The following is a 12,560-nucleotide window of genomic DNA, read 5'->3' as shown; positions in this document are numbered from 1 at the left end:
GGGATCTTTACAGTTAATTCTGCCCGATTTTCAAAATGTGAAACAATGTCATTTCAGACTTCATGGAATAGAAACACCAAATGTTTTCCTATCTGAAGTCAGTTCAGGCATTCCTATATTGCCACAAATAGATTGCTTGAACTGAATTCATTGGACACTGGTAAGGCGATCAACAAATTATAAATGTAAAATAATACATTAAAATTAAATTATAAATAGAAAAACATTCAAGTCCATCAAAATGTCTTAAGTTTTAAACATTTGCAAAAGGAATTATTACTTTGGCTTTTTCTCCAGCTTGCCATTGTGCTGCCGTTAAAGAGGGTTCAGCAGCAAAAGTGTCAGGAAACAAATCATCGTGGAAATCTCTGTAAGACTGTTAACAGTAAACAAAATGAAAAAACTATTACCACTTAAAATAATATACATAAAAGAATGAAGATAAATTTTCCACAAAGCTAATTTTTTAATCAATAAATATTCATATATACACATGTATAAATTTACATGAAACATATTTCACACAACAGTAAATTGCATTTTGATCCAACAAACAACCCTTGCATGGATATTCCAAATTCTCAAAATCTATACATTTTGTGAAAGAAAATTCAATGATTTAGAAAAGTAAAATACACATTTTTCAAATATGTTGCAATCAAAATATAATGAGATACATTTCGCAAGAGAAGAAGAGGAAAAATGTCTTCACGTGCTTTAATAATAACAACATCTGCATGTGCTATGTTTACAATGGAGTCGATAGCAGATATTCCGCTAAAATTAATTGATTTTTCGAATTTAGAAATTTATGGCTATTGTGAAAAATTAAAAAAATACATTTGGAAATGATTTCTCCTTCCTTGATGTCAAGAAGAAGGGTCTTTTGTTATTCAAGGAAAAACATGTGAACAATATTTGTTTCAAAGTAATGCCAGATATCACGGTACTTATAACAAGCTGTGTTAAGGCTGAAATGAAGAAATCAATTAATTATGAAACATCTGTGCAAATTTCTGCAGAAAACGAGGTAAGATTTATAATTGATGCTTACCAGTATTAATAATGTTTTTTATTAAGAAAATTAAGTGTATATCAGTTAATTGAAAACTATTCTTGAGACCTTGAATAACTTATTTCCAAACTTTTAAATGTAAGTGTCATAACAGTACATTCATAGTTCATAAATAGTTATTCTAAATTACTGAAATAGCCAAATTTGTGAAAGATCTGTTTATCTGCAAGAACATAAATAGAAAGCCAATTTTCTCTTATTAATATTAATTAGTGTCATAGAATATTTTATGCAGCTAAAATTTTATTAATTTCATCAGATTATGTTTTAATATTTTAAATGTAGTAATCAACTTTTAATGATTACACATAAATATCAGAATGTTAATTTTTAACACCTTCTATTTTAGATATTAAGGATACCAAAGCTGTAATATTAGAAGCATCAGTAATACTGAAACATTTTAATATAAAAGGATGCTTTTATAAGCATTTATAATTAATTCTAAATTTTTATGGGAGATTTCTGAGTTTTTTAGTTTAAATATTAAATTAGCATGTCAGGGTTGCCACTCAAACAGGAGAATGAAATTCCCTGACTTTTTCAGGTTTTCCAGGTATGTTTCAAGAAAATTCCAGTCTATCCGTGTAATGTACGTTGGCTGTGCTAAGAGGTAAATTAATTATGGTATTCCTTGTACTGTGTAGCAAATTCACTTAATAATTCAATAAATCCCAGAGGACATTTATTCTTAATTATTCTTGGTACACTTTGATAATTTTGTTTACTTTTCCGCTTAAAAAACTTAATAAAATTTAAGATATATACATTGGATAACAACTGTACGTTTTATTTAATTATTACTCATGTTCATCACCAGTTCAACATGAGGCTAATCCGGTTCTTATATAAATCACAACACAATGCTAAAAGTTAGGTTAGATTTTAGGTAAATTTAATTTGTGTGAGGTGTCTTCTTAAAAGGCACCTTAACACTTGAAAACACAAATATAATTATAATAGGAGTTGTTTTCTCCACTGAAGATTGAGATTAGAATCTCCCCAATCTGGAATAAAATAAGGCTTTTTTTGCAGACATTCTGCAGCTAAATGAAAGAAAGAAATCTATTTAATGATATTGTTTTACTAAATTGAGGTATTTTATATTTATTTCGCAGCATACATAAAGAAAAAATATGTGCATTAAATTTCGTGATGTCATCATACTGCTAGAATTAATTTCAGGATTATGCCAGAGAAAATTTTCTGAAATTTGGAAATATTATTTACTAATGATAAATAAATTTAGAGGGAAGAAACAACATTAAATGATATGAATAAAATAAAAATAAAGATAATTACTTAAAAATTTAATTAGAATAATCAACAATATTTTAGCGAATATAGTTATATTACATGGTTATCCTAGATGATTGATTACTATTTTTTCATTTTACTGCGAAATGACAAGGTATTTATTAAAAAGAAAAGAAAAGAAAAAAAAAATATTTTGCGGTAAAATCCTAGTATATGATACGGCCTTCGCATGATTTTGAAAATTGTTGCGAAGAGCAAAATGACCCATTTACTGCTCATCATCATGTCGCCAAATCCCGCTGTACCATACATGAGATTATTCTGACCAAAGAACGTCTATGTAAAAAGCAGAGGGAAAATTTGCCAAGGGATTTGACGACGGAACGGCCAGAATTTCCCTCTCCGCGATGTGTACAGGAAATTGAGAAACACATGTTAAGAAGAAACGTTCTTTGACAAAAAAGAAAACTACGAAAATTCGTTTTTAAATTATTGCGAAAAATCCAAGAAACGTTTTATCAAAGAACGCTCTTTCTTGGATTTTTGGCAATAATTTTTAAAACGGATTTTCGTAGATTTTCCCCCCTCTCAAAATAACTAATCCATGAATTAATTTATTTGCGCCAAAAAATATTTTCTTTTCCTTTAGAGTTTAAAGAAATTTTAAACGATATTCATTTTATGAATTCTTGATAATGTGACCTTCGAACTTCGACACCGGTTTCGAGCTTTCGAGATATATCGCACATGCACAGCTGTTTCCTCGCTATGATGGAACTGAGCCACGTCTGTTGCAGAGAGGTTTTCCTTCTTTACAATACATATTTTTTTAATTCTAACCTTCATGGTACCATATACTAGGATTAAACCCATTTTGTTTTATACGAGAACAGGTACTTTCTTTAGTTCATGCACTGCACATGCTATTCTCGAGGTTACTGGAAATCAAAAGTGGTGGGAAACTTGCTTTGCCTTTCTAAAAAGACAATCAAATTGGAGCTACGAAAATTGGCTCATGCCAGCTGCCCGAATGACACTCACGTGATACACAATTCGCCAAAAAAGTGATCTCCTCTGACGTTGGCGCAAAACTCACCTTTTTTGGCGGAATCATTGTATGAAATTCCCTGACTTTTCCAGATTTTGACTAAAACACTTAAATTCCCTGACTTTTCCCTGAATTTTTTGGTCAATTTCCGAATTCTCTGACTTTTTCCGGTTTTCCAGGTAGCATGGCAACCCTGGCATGTATATTTAGTCCTTGAAAACCAGTGGTCGTGTCAGTCCATAGTTTGAGATAACATGTGCCTTAGGTATATTAGAATTACACAAGTCTATTTCTTATGGCAGATCTTTTCAATAAATACACTGGAAAATCTTTTTGATCTGCACGATTTTAAAATAAAAAATTCTGCACATAAATTATGTAACTTACAAGATTAAAAATAACTTCAATTTTTTTTTTTGAATATTTTAAATGAATACAGATAGTACTTTTTTATTATTATAAAATGAAAAAAAAATATGAAAAATTATTAGTTTCACAGCTAGTACTGCAGTGAACACAGCTGCACAAATCTCTATAGTTTTCTTTTTGAAATTTATATTATAGTTTACAAAAAGTATTAATTTGTAGTATATACTATCAATAAGATAATAGTCAGTTGCTAAAAATTAATTTTTTAAGTTGTATAAAATTATAATTTAATTTTGAACTGCGTAGAACATTGGCATCATTTTTCTTACATGATTTAAGGGCCAACTGCATTTACAACGCTCCGGAAATTTGACTATTACGATTTTCAGAAACCAACTATTTATATTTTCTGTTCTGCTTGTTAAGCTGATAAAATTACGACTTGAAAATATTTATAGTAACTTTCTTTTCAGTGTAGAAGAGCAATCTATGTGAACATGATTTTATGTATTCATTTTTACATTTTTTATAAATGAATTAATTTCAGATCAAGGAATTTCAGATCAAGGAAAGACTTCATAAATAAATATTAACAATCAAAACATGGTAAAGCAGCGAACAAAAGAGTATCATGAGGATAACAATAACATATAAGAGTTAACAAAATTATACTACCCAAATGAATGAACAGTTAATTAATGGATGAAATAATAAATAAAGATGAAATGAAAATTTCATAACTAATTAAAAATAAACAAAGTTTCTGAAACTTCACCACATCTACCACAGCACAAGCTTGTTTGTTTACATTAGCAGCTCTTACATCACATGACCTCCAACGTCACCGAAATGTATCTCATTAGACCACATTAAGTGTCATTGTCTGGAATACTTTCATTAAATTTATACTTCATCTTTCAGTGAAAAATACTTTCTTTTCAGTAATTTAATTGTTTGGGAGGAATAAAAATATAATATTACAACTAACTTTTCGAGGTACTTGAAAAGAAATGGGAACTATGCAATCTTGTCCCAAAAGCAATAATCGGTTAACTTCTCCATCCATAACTTCCAAAGTTCGTTTTGGTACTAATGCAGCTCCTTTAGCCTGCACTTCACCAAGGTATTTTGTAGCTAAAGTTGATAAAATCAGTCATGTAAAAATTACGTTAATACATAAAGGCACACTATAAAAACTATATTACTTTCTACACAAGAATGTATGGTTTACATATTTGGATTAAAAAGAGTTTTCATAAAGTCATTATTAAATATTAATATTTTTACATCTAGCAAATATCAAAGTAACTAAACAATTTCAATATATACAGTCAAAAGTCGTTAATCCGGACTCGTCGGGATTTTGGCGATTCCGGATTATCGATTTTTCCAGATTATAGATCATCAGTTTAAATCTGGTAAGATGGCATGCAGAAATTACAAAATTAAAAATATGAAACAGTAATTTATGAAATAAAGAACAATTATGATCTAAAGGGTATCAAAATTTACAAAAAGAAAAAGCTTAACATTTAGTATTTGTTTACTGTATTAAAACTTTCTTTCAATGTAAGTTGTTTAAGTTGCTTCGTTTCATGTGATAATACTTTCCTTTTAATTCTATTAAACAGACATAATTTCTTGTTTAGTTACAAAGTTCCGCTGTTCAAGTCCTATAATTGCTGTGTCGAGAATACCGACTAATTTGTCAATCAAAATTTTTTCGTTTTCAATAACCTCTGTGTCACTTTCTTCACTATCGGAAGCGAATTATAATGACGAGGAGCTTGATTTAAATCATATCAAAGGAGCACATCGAGATGAAATACTACATTTAGTAAGGAATTATAAGCCAAATAAAATAAAAACATCTGCCCCGAAGATAAGGATAGTGCTGACAGATCAACTTCCAATTCATTGTGCGCCGCGGCTTCCCCCCTCCCCCCGGCCGGAAAGCAGAGTGAAATTGATAAACAAATTTCGGATTTTGAAACATACTTTTGCTTTGTAGATCCTTTACATATTAGTAAATATATATCGGAATTTCTATTTGACATAATCGAAAGAGAGCAGCGTGAAACTGATAAACAATTCGCTTTGTAGATCCTTTACATATTAGTAAATATATATCGGAAATTCTATTTGAGATAATCGAAAGTTCAAGCTTACTTTTATAAAATTGCTCTAATAAGCTGCAAAAAAATAATAAGCCAGATCCAATTCGAAGATTAAGGAACAACGCAATCTGCAACATTAACTGAATTAGATAATTTTAGCTTAGCTTATACTGTCCGTTATACATTAAACGCGCATGCGTAAACGTATTATGCACATGCGCACACGCATATTCGCAGCAGTAAAGGTCTACGCGCATGCGTAAACGCCTATGCGCATGCGTAAATGCGAAGCATGCGCAGAAAGTTTGTTGCTTTGAGGTCCGGATTATGGGTGTCCGAATTAACGACTTTTGACTGTATTAAGTTTTTCTCTTACAAATTGAAACTCTTTCAGAAACTTGTCTAAGTATTTCATTATGTAGTAACTGTTATCACTGTCAATAATTTGTGTCAACTATCCTCTTACAATTGAAATTTTTTTTGAGGGGCAGATAAAATTTAAAACTACCTGAAGATTTGATTGAATTTAAATACAAACTGCAATTTACTAAAATTAAATTTCTTACCTTCTTGCAAAAAAGGAGCACGATCTAGAACCTCCCAAAATGAAATAGCTGTATCAGCCTTTAAAATAAAACATACTTTTAAAATACAAAATAATTTTTCCTTCTAGTAATTCTTCTAGTAATAACTTCTAGTAATCCTACAAAATAATTTTTGAAATGTGAATCTCAGTAAATCCAATTAAAATATATTAATAATTTTCTCACCTTCGCAACTAGGAACAGCATATTCGTATCAGGATCAAACAAAGGAATATAAACTCTGAAAATTAAATTGTTATTAAATAAAAAACATGTCAAAACATATTTTGGGTGCATTAAAATAGGTTATCTTTATGATAAATAATTATACATATATATGCAAAACTACGAACATACATATATATATATATATATATATATATGTAAAACTAGGAATCGTAAACTATGAACAATACTAATTATTAAAAAGATATTAGTCTACTTAAGCCAAAAATTTTTGACATAAACAAAATCTAACATAAAAATGATATTCTTCTTAATTTAGGGTACTCATTAAGAAATGAAATAAACAAGATCCATATTTTAGAAAAAATATTCCCGACACTCTCACTATATAGCAGGGGTGGCCAAACTTCCCTATTATAGGAGCCACATGGTACATTTCGTGAAAGCTCGATAGCCTCAACTGGATTTCCAAGAATCGCAAATCCACATTTTTATCGTTTAAAGAGTAATGAAATATTTGGATTAAATTAAAGATATTTTTTATTTAATTAACACGGTTTCATAAAAATGTGAAACTTTATTTCTCCTGCTTTGCATTCAGAAATGTTATGTTCTTACAAATTATAAATTATAAATTTGAAACTGCTTACTATACCATGAATTTGCTTACTATACATTATCCTTTCAGGTAAAAAACAAGCATTTTCTTTTGGTTTCCTTTATTCCTCTTCGTTCATGACTGTTGTTTAGTTTCATTAGAAGTAAACTCAAGTGGAAAGAATATGCATTGGTCTTTAGAAATGCATATTGTAAAAGTTCTTTTCATTTGAGTGAAGAATAACTGACTCATTTTTAAAAAACAAACTGAATGTTTTTCTCAAATTTGGAGTTCTGCATAATGTTTTAGAAAAAGTAAAATAAGTTATGCAGGACGGCATACACAGAGAAACTGTTATCTGAAAAATAAAAATTATATTACAAGCAGCTTTTAACTTTTTCAGCCTGTAGACATTAGGATTTTTGAAGCAGGAGACATGAAAAATGAGCAATGCCCTCGCTGGGACTCGAACCTGGACCCCTCGAATATGTGCCCAGTGCGCTAACCATTACACCACGAAAGCATGCTGGAAAGAGGGAGAAAATAGGCTTTAACATGAAAATTAATAACTTTACTTTCCCACACGATTAACATGATGGCCAACATACTGATGCAAAATCTGACTTTAAATAATTAATTCATTAGATGCAAACTGGATTATAAATTACATTTTTATTAGATTAATACTTTCAAAACTTCATATCTCTCGAATCTTCAGAAAGATTTAAATTCTAAATCCCAAATCTTTGAACTATTTTCATCATTCACATCTTTTCAACCCTTTCCTAAGAAATCATTAAACGTTTGGAATCAGAACTTTGGCATGACTTGTATTGATGCTCGGTAAATTCGCTATAAAAATAAAAAAATTTGCAATTTTAGTGACATTGGAATCATCATTTATCAGCACTGAATGCTGCACTGTTTCAGCATAATTTCTAGGGAAATTTGCCAAAATGTTTGTGTACTCAGAACTCTGTGCATCATTGAAAATTTTTTAAACCATCTTTTGAATTGTGTCGATGTTTCACACATGGATAACCCACTACTAGTAAATCTAGCAACTCATGTTATGACATATATGTTGCTTAGGACGCATATTCCATCTGTATAGCAGTTGAACTCTTCAGGAACTGCTGTTGAATCTTGAGTTGGTTTTCAAACACAGCCAAATAAAAATTAATGACACAGAAAAGGTACTTGTAACTACTGTAATAAATTTATTTCATAAATACAGATGTAAAATGAAAGTTTAGCTCTCCAAATTTCTACGGACATGCACAAATACTGACTGTGAAAGTCCTTTGTAACTTGGCAGACGACTACATGATCTTTTAATTATCGAGTTCTAGCCAGAGAATAATGTCAGATCATTTAGTCCCCAAGTTCTAGCCAGAAAATAATGTCTAATCTGACTGTTAACTACTATATCTGCAAAGACAGATGACCTGTCGTCTCGCCTAAAGTTCTAAGTAAAATAACTGCGATTCAGTATTTTAAAATAAATCTTTTTTAATTGCCTAACTAAAGGTTACATAGTCTATGTATAAAAAGTAAATCTACTCAGCTTTAAGGAAACATCAGAAAAAAGCCCAATTGAAATGTTATATTACACGACAAAGTGAGCCTAGAAGCTTGGCTTCAGGCCTAAACTAGCAAACTTCAGCAAGACATCAGCTATAGCTGCCAAAAGATCTCTCTTATGAACTCTGTGCTTAATACGTGAACTATGTGGAAACCATTGGAAGTCAGCAAAAGTAGAAATGAAAATAAAGGCAAAATAATAAGATAACCGATTAATAAACATAAAAACATAAACCAACCGCCTTCCCTGCCTGCTCCTTTACCTGTCGTAAGTCCTTTTGAGTGTTATGTATTAATCGTTTTATTTTTTTTTAAGCTTAAGTTGTTTTGCTTATTTCAGTTTTGATTTGTATTGAAAGTTCTATTTTTTTTTTTGTGTTTAAAGTTGGTTGTAAGTTTAAATTGTAACTTTTGTAAACTTTAATTTTTGGTTAGGTTGCTTTAAAAGTTCTGAGTTGAAGTTGTTTAATTTTTATTTGAGTTTAGGGACCTAAGATTTTTGTTTTTGTATCTAGTTGTTTTGACCCTTAAGGTTGTTTAACTTTTAACTTTAATTTTATTTTAAAGCCTTGCTGTTGCACTTTTGGTGTGTTAATTTTTTTTTCCCCGCCAGTCAGAAATTATGTATTTGTTTAATGTTAAAAGAAAGAGGGATACAAATTAAATTACTCAAGGTTAAGAAAAAAAAATTAACACACCAAAAGTGCAACAGCAAGGCTTTAAAATAAAATTAAAGTTAAAAGTTAAACAACCTTAAGGCTCAAAACAACTAGATACAAAAACCAAAAATCTTAGGTCCCTAAACTCAAATAAAAATTAAACAACTTCAACTCAGAACTTTTAAAGCAACCTAACCAAAAATTAAAGTTTACAAAAGTTACAATTTAAACTTACAACCAACTTTAAACAGGAAAAAAAAAAAAAAAAAAAAAAAAAAATAGAACTTTCAATACAAATCAAAACTGAAATAAGCAAAACAACTTAAGCTTAAAAAAAAAAAAATAAAACGATTAATACATAACAAATCCTTTACCTAATTCAGAAGTCAAACAACAAAAATCAGCATTATAATGCTGATTTTTGTTGTTTGACTTCTGAATTAGTATTTATTCGGCGTGTTATTGTGTCTTAAATCCTTTACCTGTTGTAAGTCCTTTTGAGAAGTAGGCATAAGAATATTTTATGCATGCTATCAAAAGTTTAGGTTAGATTAGGTTATTTAATTAGGGCAAAACCTCAAAGGCTATCTGCCTAAGGAGAGGGATGCCTTTGTGGAGGACTTTCTAAGGGAAACTGGCTTGTATACATGTTAAACATGGGGAAAACCATGAAAACACCCATGCAGCCAGCCCGTTCGCAGGATTCGAACCTCGGACCGAACTACCAGTGTCCAGCGACTTTACCGCTCAGCCGCTGGTGGGCCTGCTGTCAAAAGGAATTTTGCTCGTCCACGACGACGCAAGGCCTTACACTTCTCGAACAACTCCAGACTTAATTGAATCTTTTGGATGGAAAGTTTTGAACCATGCACCATACAGCCTTAGTTTTAAGGTATGACAAGTGCATTAATAAACTAGGCAAATATATAGAAAAATAGGCAAAAGTATGTACAATCCTAAAATAAAGGTTTTTTTAAACAAAATATTATTGTTATTTTTTTTAATGGACATTACTTAAAAAACAGCCTACATATGTAGCAGCAGGTTTGAATAACAAACTGCCATTTGTAGCATTTCACTCTGACCATTGGCTAGCTACAACCACTGAAGTCAGCAAATGTGCAAGCCATTTGTCAGATTAGTGCCAAAGTGGCAATGAAAGAGCTTGAATAACAATGTATGTGCATAAAATTTTGCTACAAACTTGGCAAAACTTTCTCAGAGACATTCAATTGCTTAGCCAAGCATATGGGTCACATGTATGAGTCACATGCAGTGCTAGGTCATCATCATCAGTCAAAGATCAAGGTGAAGTTGGTTGTGTTTTTTGACTGCAAGGCATTGTCCATCACAAATTTGTACCATGTGGTCAGATGTTAAACAAGGAAGTTACCATGAATTCTAGCACACTTGAGAGATGCTGTGCACAGGATGCCACAATAATGAAAAAAAAAAACAGACTTGGTTGTTGCATCATGATAATGTGCCAGCTCATGCATCGCTTTTTGTCCAAAGATACTTAGCAAAACATTACACTCCAGTTGTGCCCCATCCACCCTATTCTCCAGACCTATCCTCAACAAAATCTTTTCTCCCAAGCTGGAAACCACAATGAAAGGACGCCATTTCCAAACCATAGAGGAGATTCAGAACATAGCGACAAAAGATTTGCATGCTATCTAAAAAAGTGCATTCCAAGAGAAAATTGAAAAAGTTCTCAAAACTGAAGGAAACAATGGGAACGGCGTGCTGCCAGTAGAGGGGACAACTTTGAGGCGGACAGTGCTTAAAATGTTGTACAAAAAGCAATAAAGGTGCTATAGCAAAAGTTTGGTTTCCTTCTGAACAACATCTCATATACTGAACACTTGTATGCACACACTACAATAAACAATCTCTGTGTAGGAAAGTATGTGTGCAAGTGATGTATTGAGGCACAAATTCAAGAACTAAGACATGAAAGAAAGCTTAAATTGTTTACATACAGCATCACTGACAAGGAATTTTTTACAGCAATGTTTGCAATAACTTCTCGAAATTGCTGGCTTGTACTGTTATCAATAAAGAGTAGTACACAACTTGCTACCCATAAACTTCATGTAATTGGGGAAACAAACTATTTGCATTTGTGTTGTCATATGGAATGAGAGACTTTTTAAATGATGAGAAGGTAGACATGCATCTGCTATAGGAAGCTGCAACACAGATGTATTAGGAATGCTTGTTAGGCCAAAAATGCCTTCTCAAGTAATACAGGATTTATTTTTGCTTGGATCAAAACTTTTGTCGTCTAAACATTTTACAACTATGTAGCAGAATAATAACACAACTTGTATTACTATGCAAGGGGTAAATAAGCCAGCCAATTAAAATTTATACAGCATAAAAGTTGGGGAAAGGACCATGTAAGGAAAGGGCAGTGGACTGCTGCTCAAACAACTATAATACAATGACTGACAACTCATTTGGCAGCTCCTCAAAACAATACACAATGCATTAACATGGTGAAAATAGCCCCCAAGTATGAAATCTAGTTAGGCACTCATCTCACAAGCATCTTCCCAACATTTGTCGCTTGTATAGGTGTCTCAGCACCTTCCATTATGAAACAGTTAATAGAAAGATGAACACATTATGTAAAAATGTTATATGTTGAAAGCACCATAAAAATCCGTCCTTAATAAGTTCTCTTAAACAGATATTTTTTATCACAAAACAAACTTTCTTGATCACATATATCCATACATTTATTTTGTTATGAGAATTTTTCTGAAATAATACAATAAATCAAACACAGCACCTTTTCATTAAGGATCAAATCTCTAGCCATTCCAGTACCTAAACATACTGTGATCACAAATCTATTCATGATAAAGACATCCATGCGAATATTGGCAAAAATATTACATTAGCATTATTAAAAGAATTTACATTTAATCATTTAAACATCAATTCCCCATCAGAGAGAATGCTATGAACTTTGTGATACTCAACATTAAATGCAAACATTAAACACCTGCCACTTTCAAATGTAAGGAAAATTTAAGTGAATTTAAAGTTACATATAATGATATATTGCTATT

The 12,560-nt window shown here is 31.1% G+C and overlaps 1 protein-coding gene across 4 annotated transcripts in view; it reads right to left on the bottom strand.

Annotated features, from left to right (window-relative positions):
- The window catches only part of pod1 (coronin), a 155,444-nt gene that overhangs the window by 81,566 nt on the left and 61,318 nt on the right, over positions 1-12,560 (bottom strand). For all 4 annotated transcript variants that reach the window (XM_085810696.1, XM_085810693.1, XM_085810694.1 and 1 more), the window contains exons 10-13: positions 6,637-6,691; positions 6,433-6,490; positions 4,738-4,883; positions 281-376 (exon numbers count right to left, since the gene is read on the bottom strand). In XM_085810696.1, the coding sequence (XP_085666822.1) occupies positions 281-376; positions 4,738-4,883; positions 6,433-6,490; positions 6,637-6,691 (355 nt within the window). The remainder of the gene's footprint in view (positions 1-280; positions 377-4,737; positions 4,884-6,432; positions 6,491-6,636; positions 6,692-12,560) is intronic.

The sequence above is a fragment of the Stegodyphus dumicola genome, chromosome 2 (genome assembly GCF_044657685.1).
Source record: "Stegodyphus dumicola isolate Sdum_Otavi_A_Nest chromosome 2, ASM4465768v1".
NCBI classification, from domain to species: Eukaryota; Metazoa; Arthropoda; class Arachnida; order Araneae; family Eresidae; genus Stegodyphus; species Stegodyphus dumicola.
Note: the sequence above shows the minus strand (reverse complement) of the source record. Positions and strands in the feature narration are given on the sequence as shown.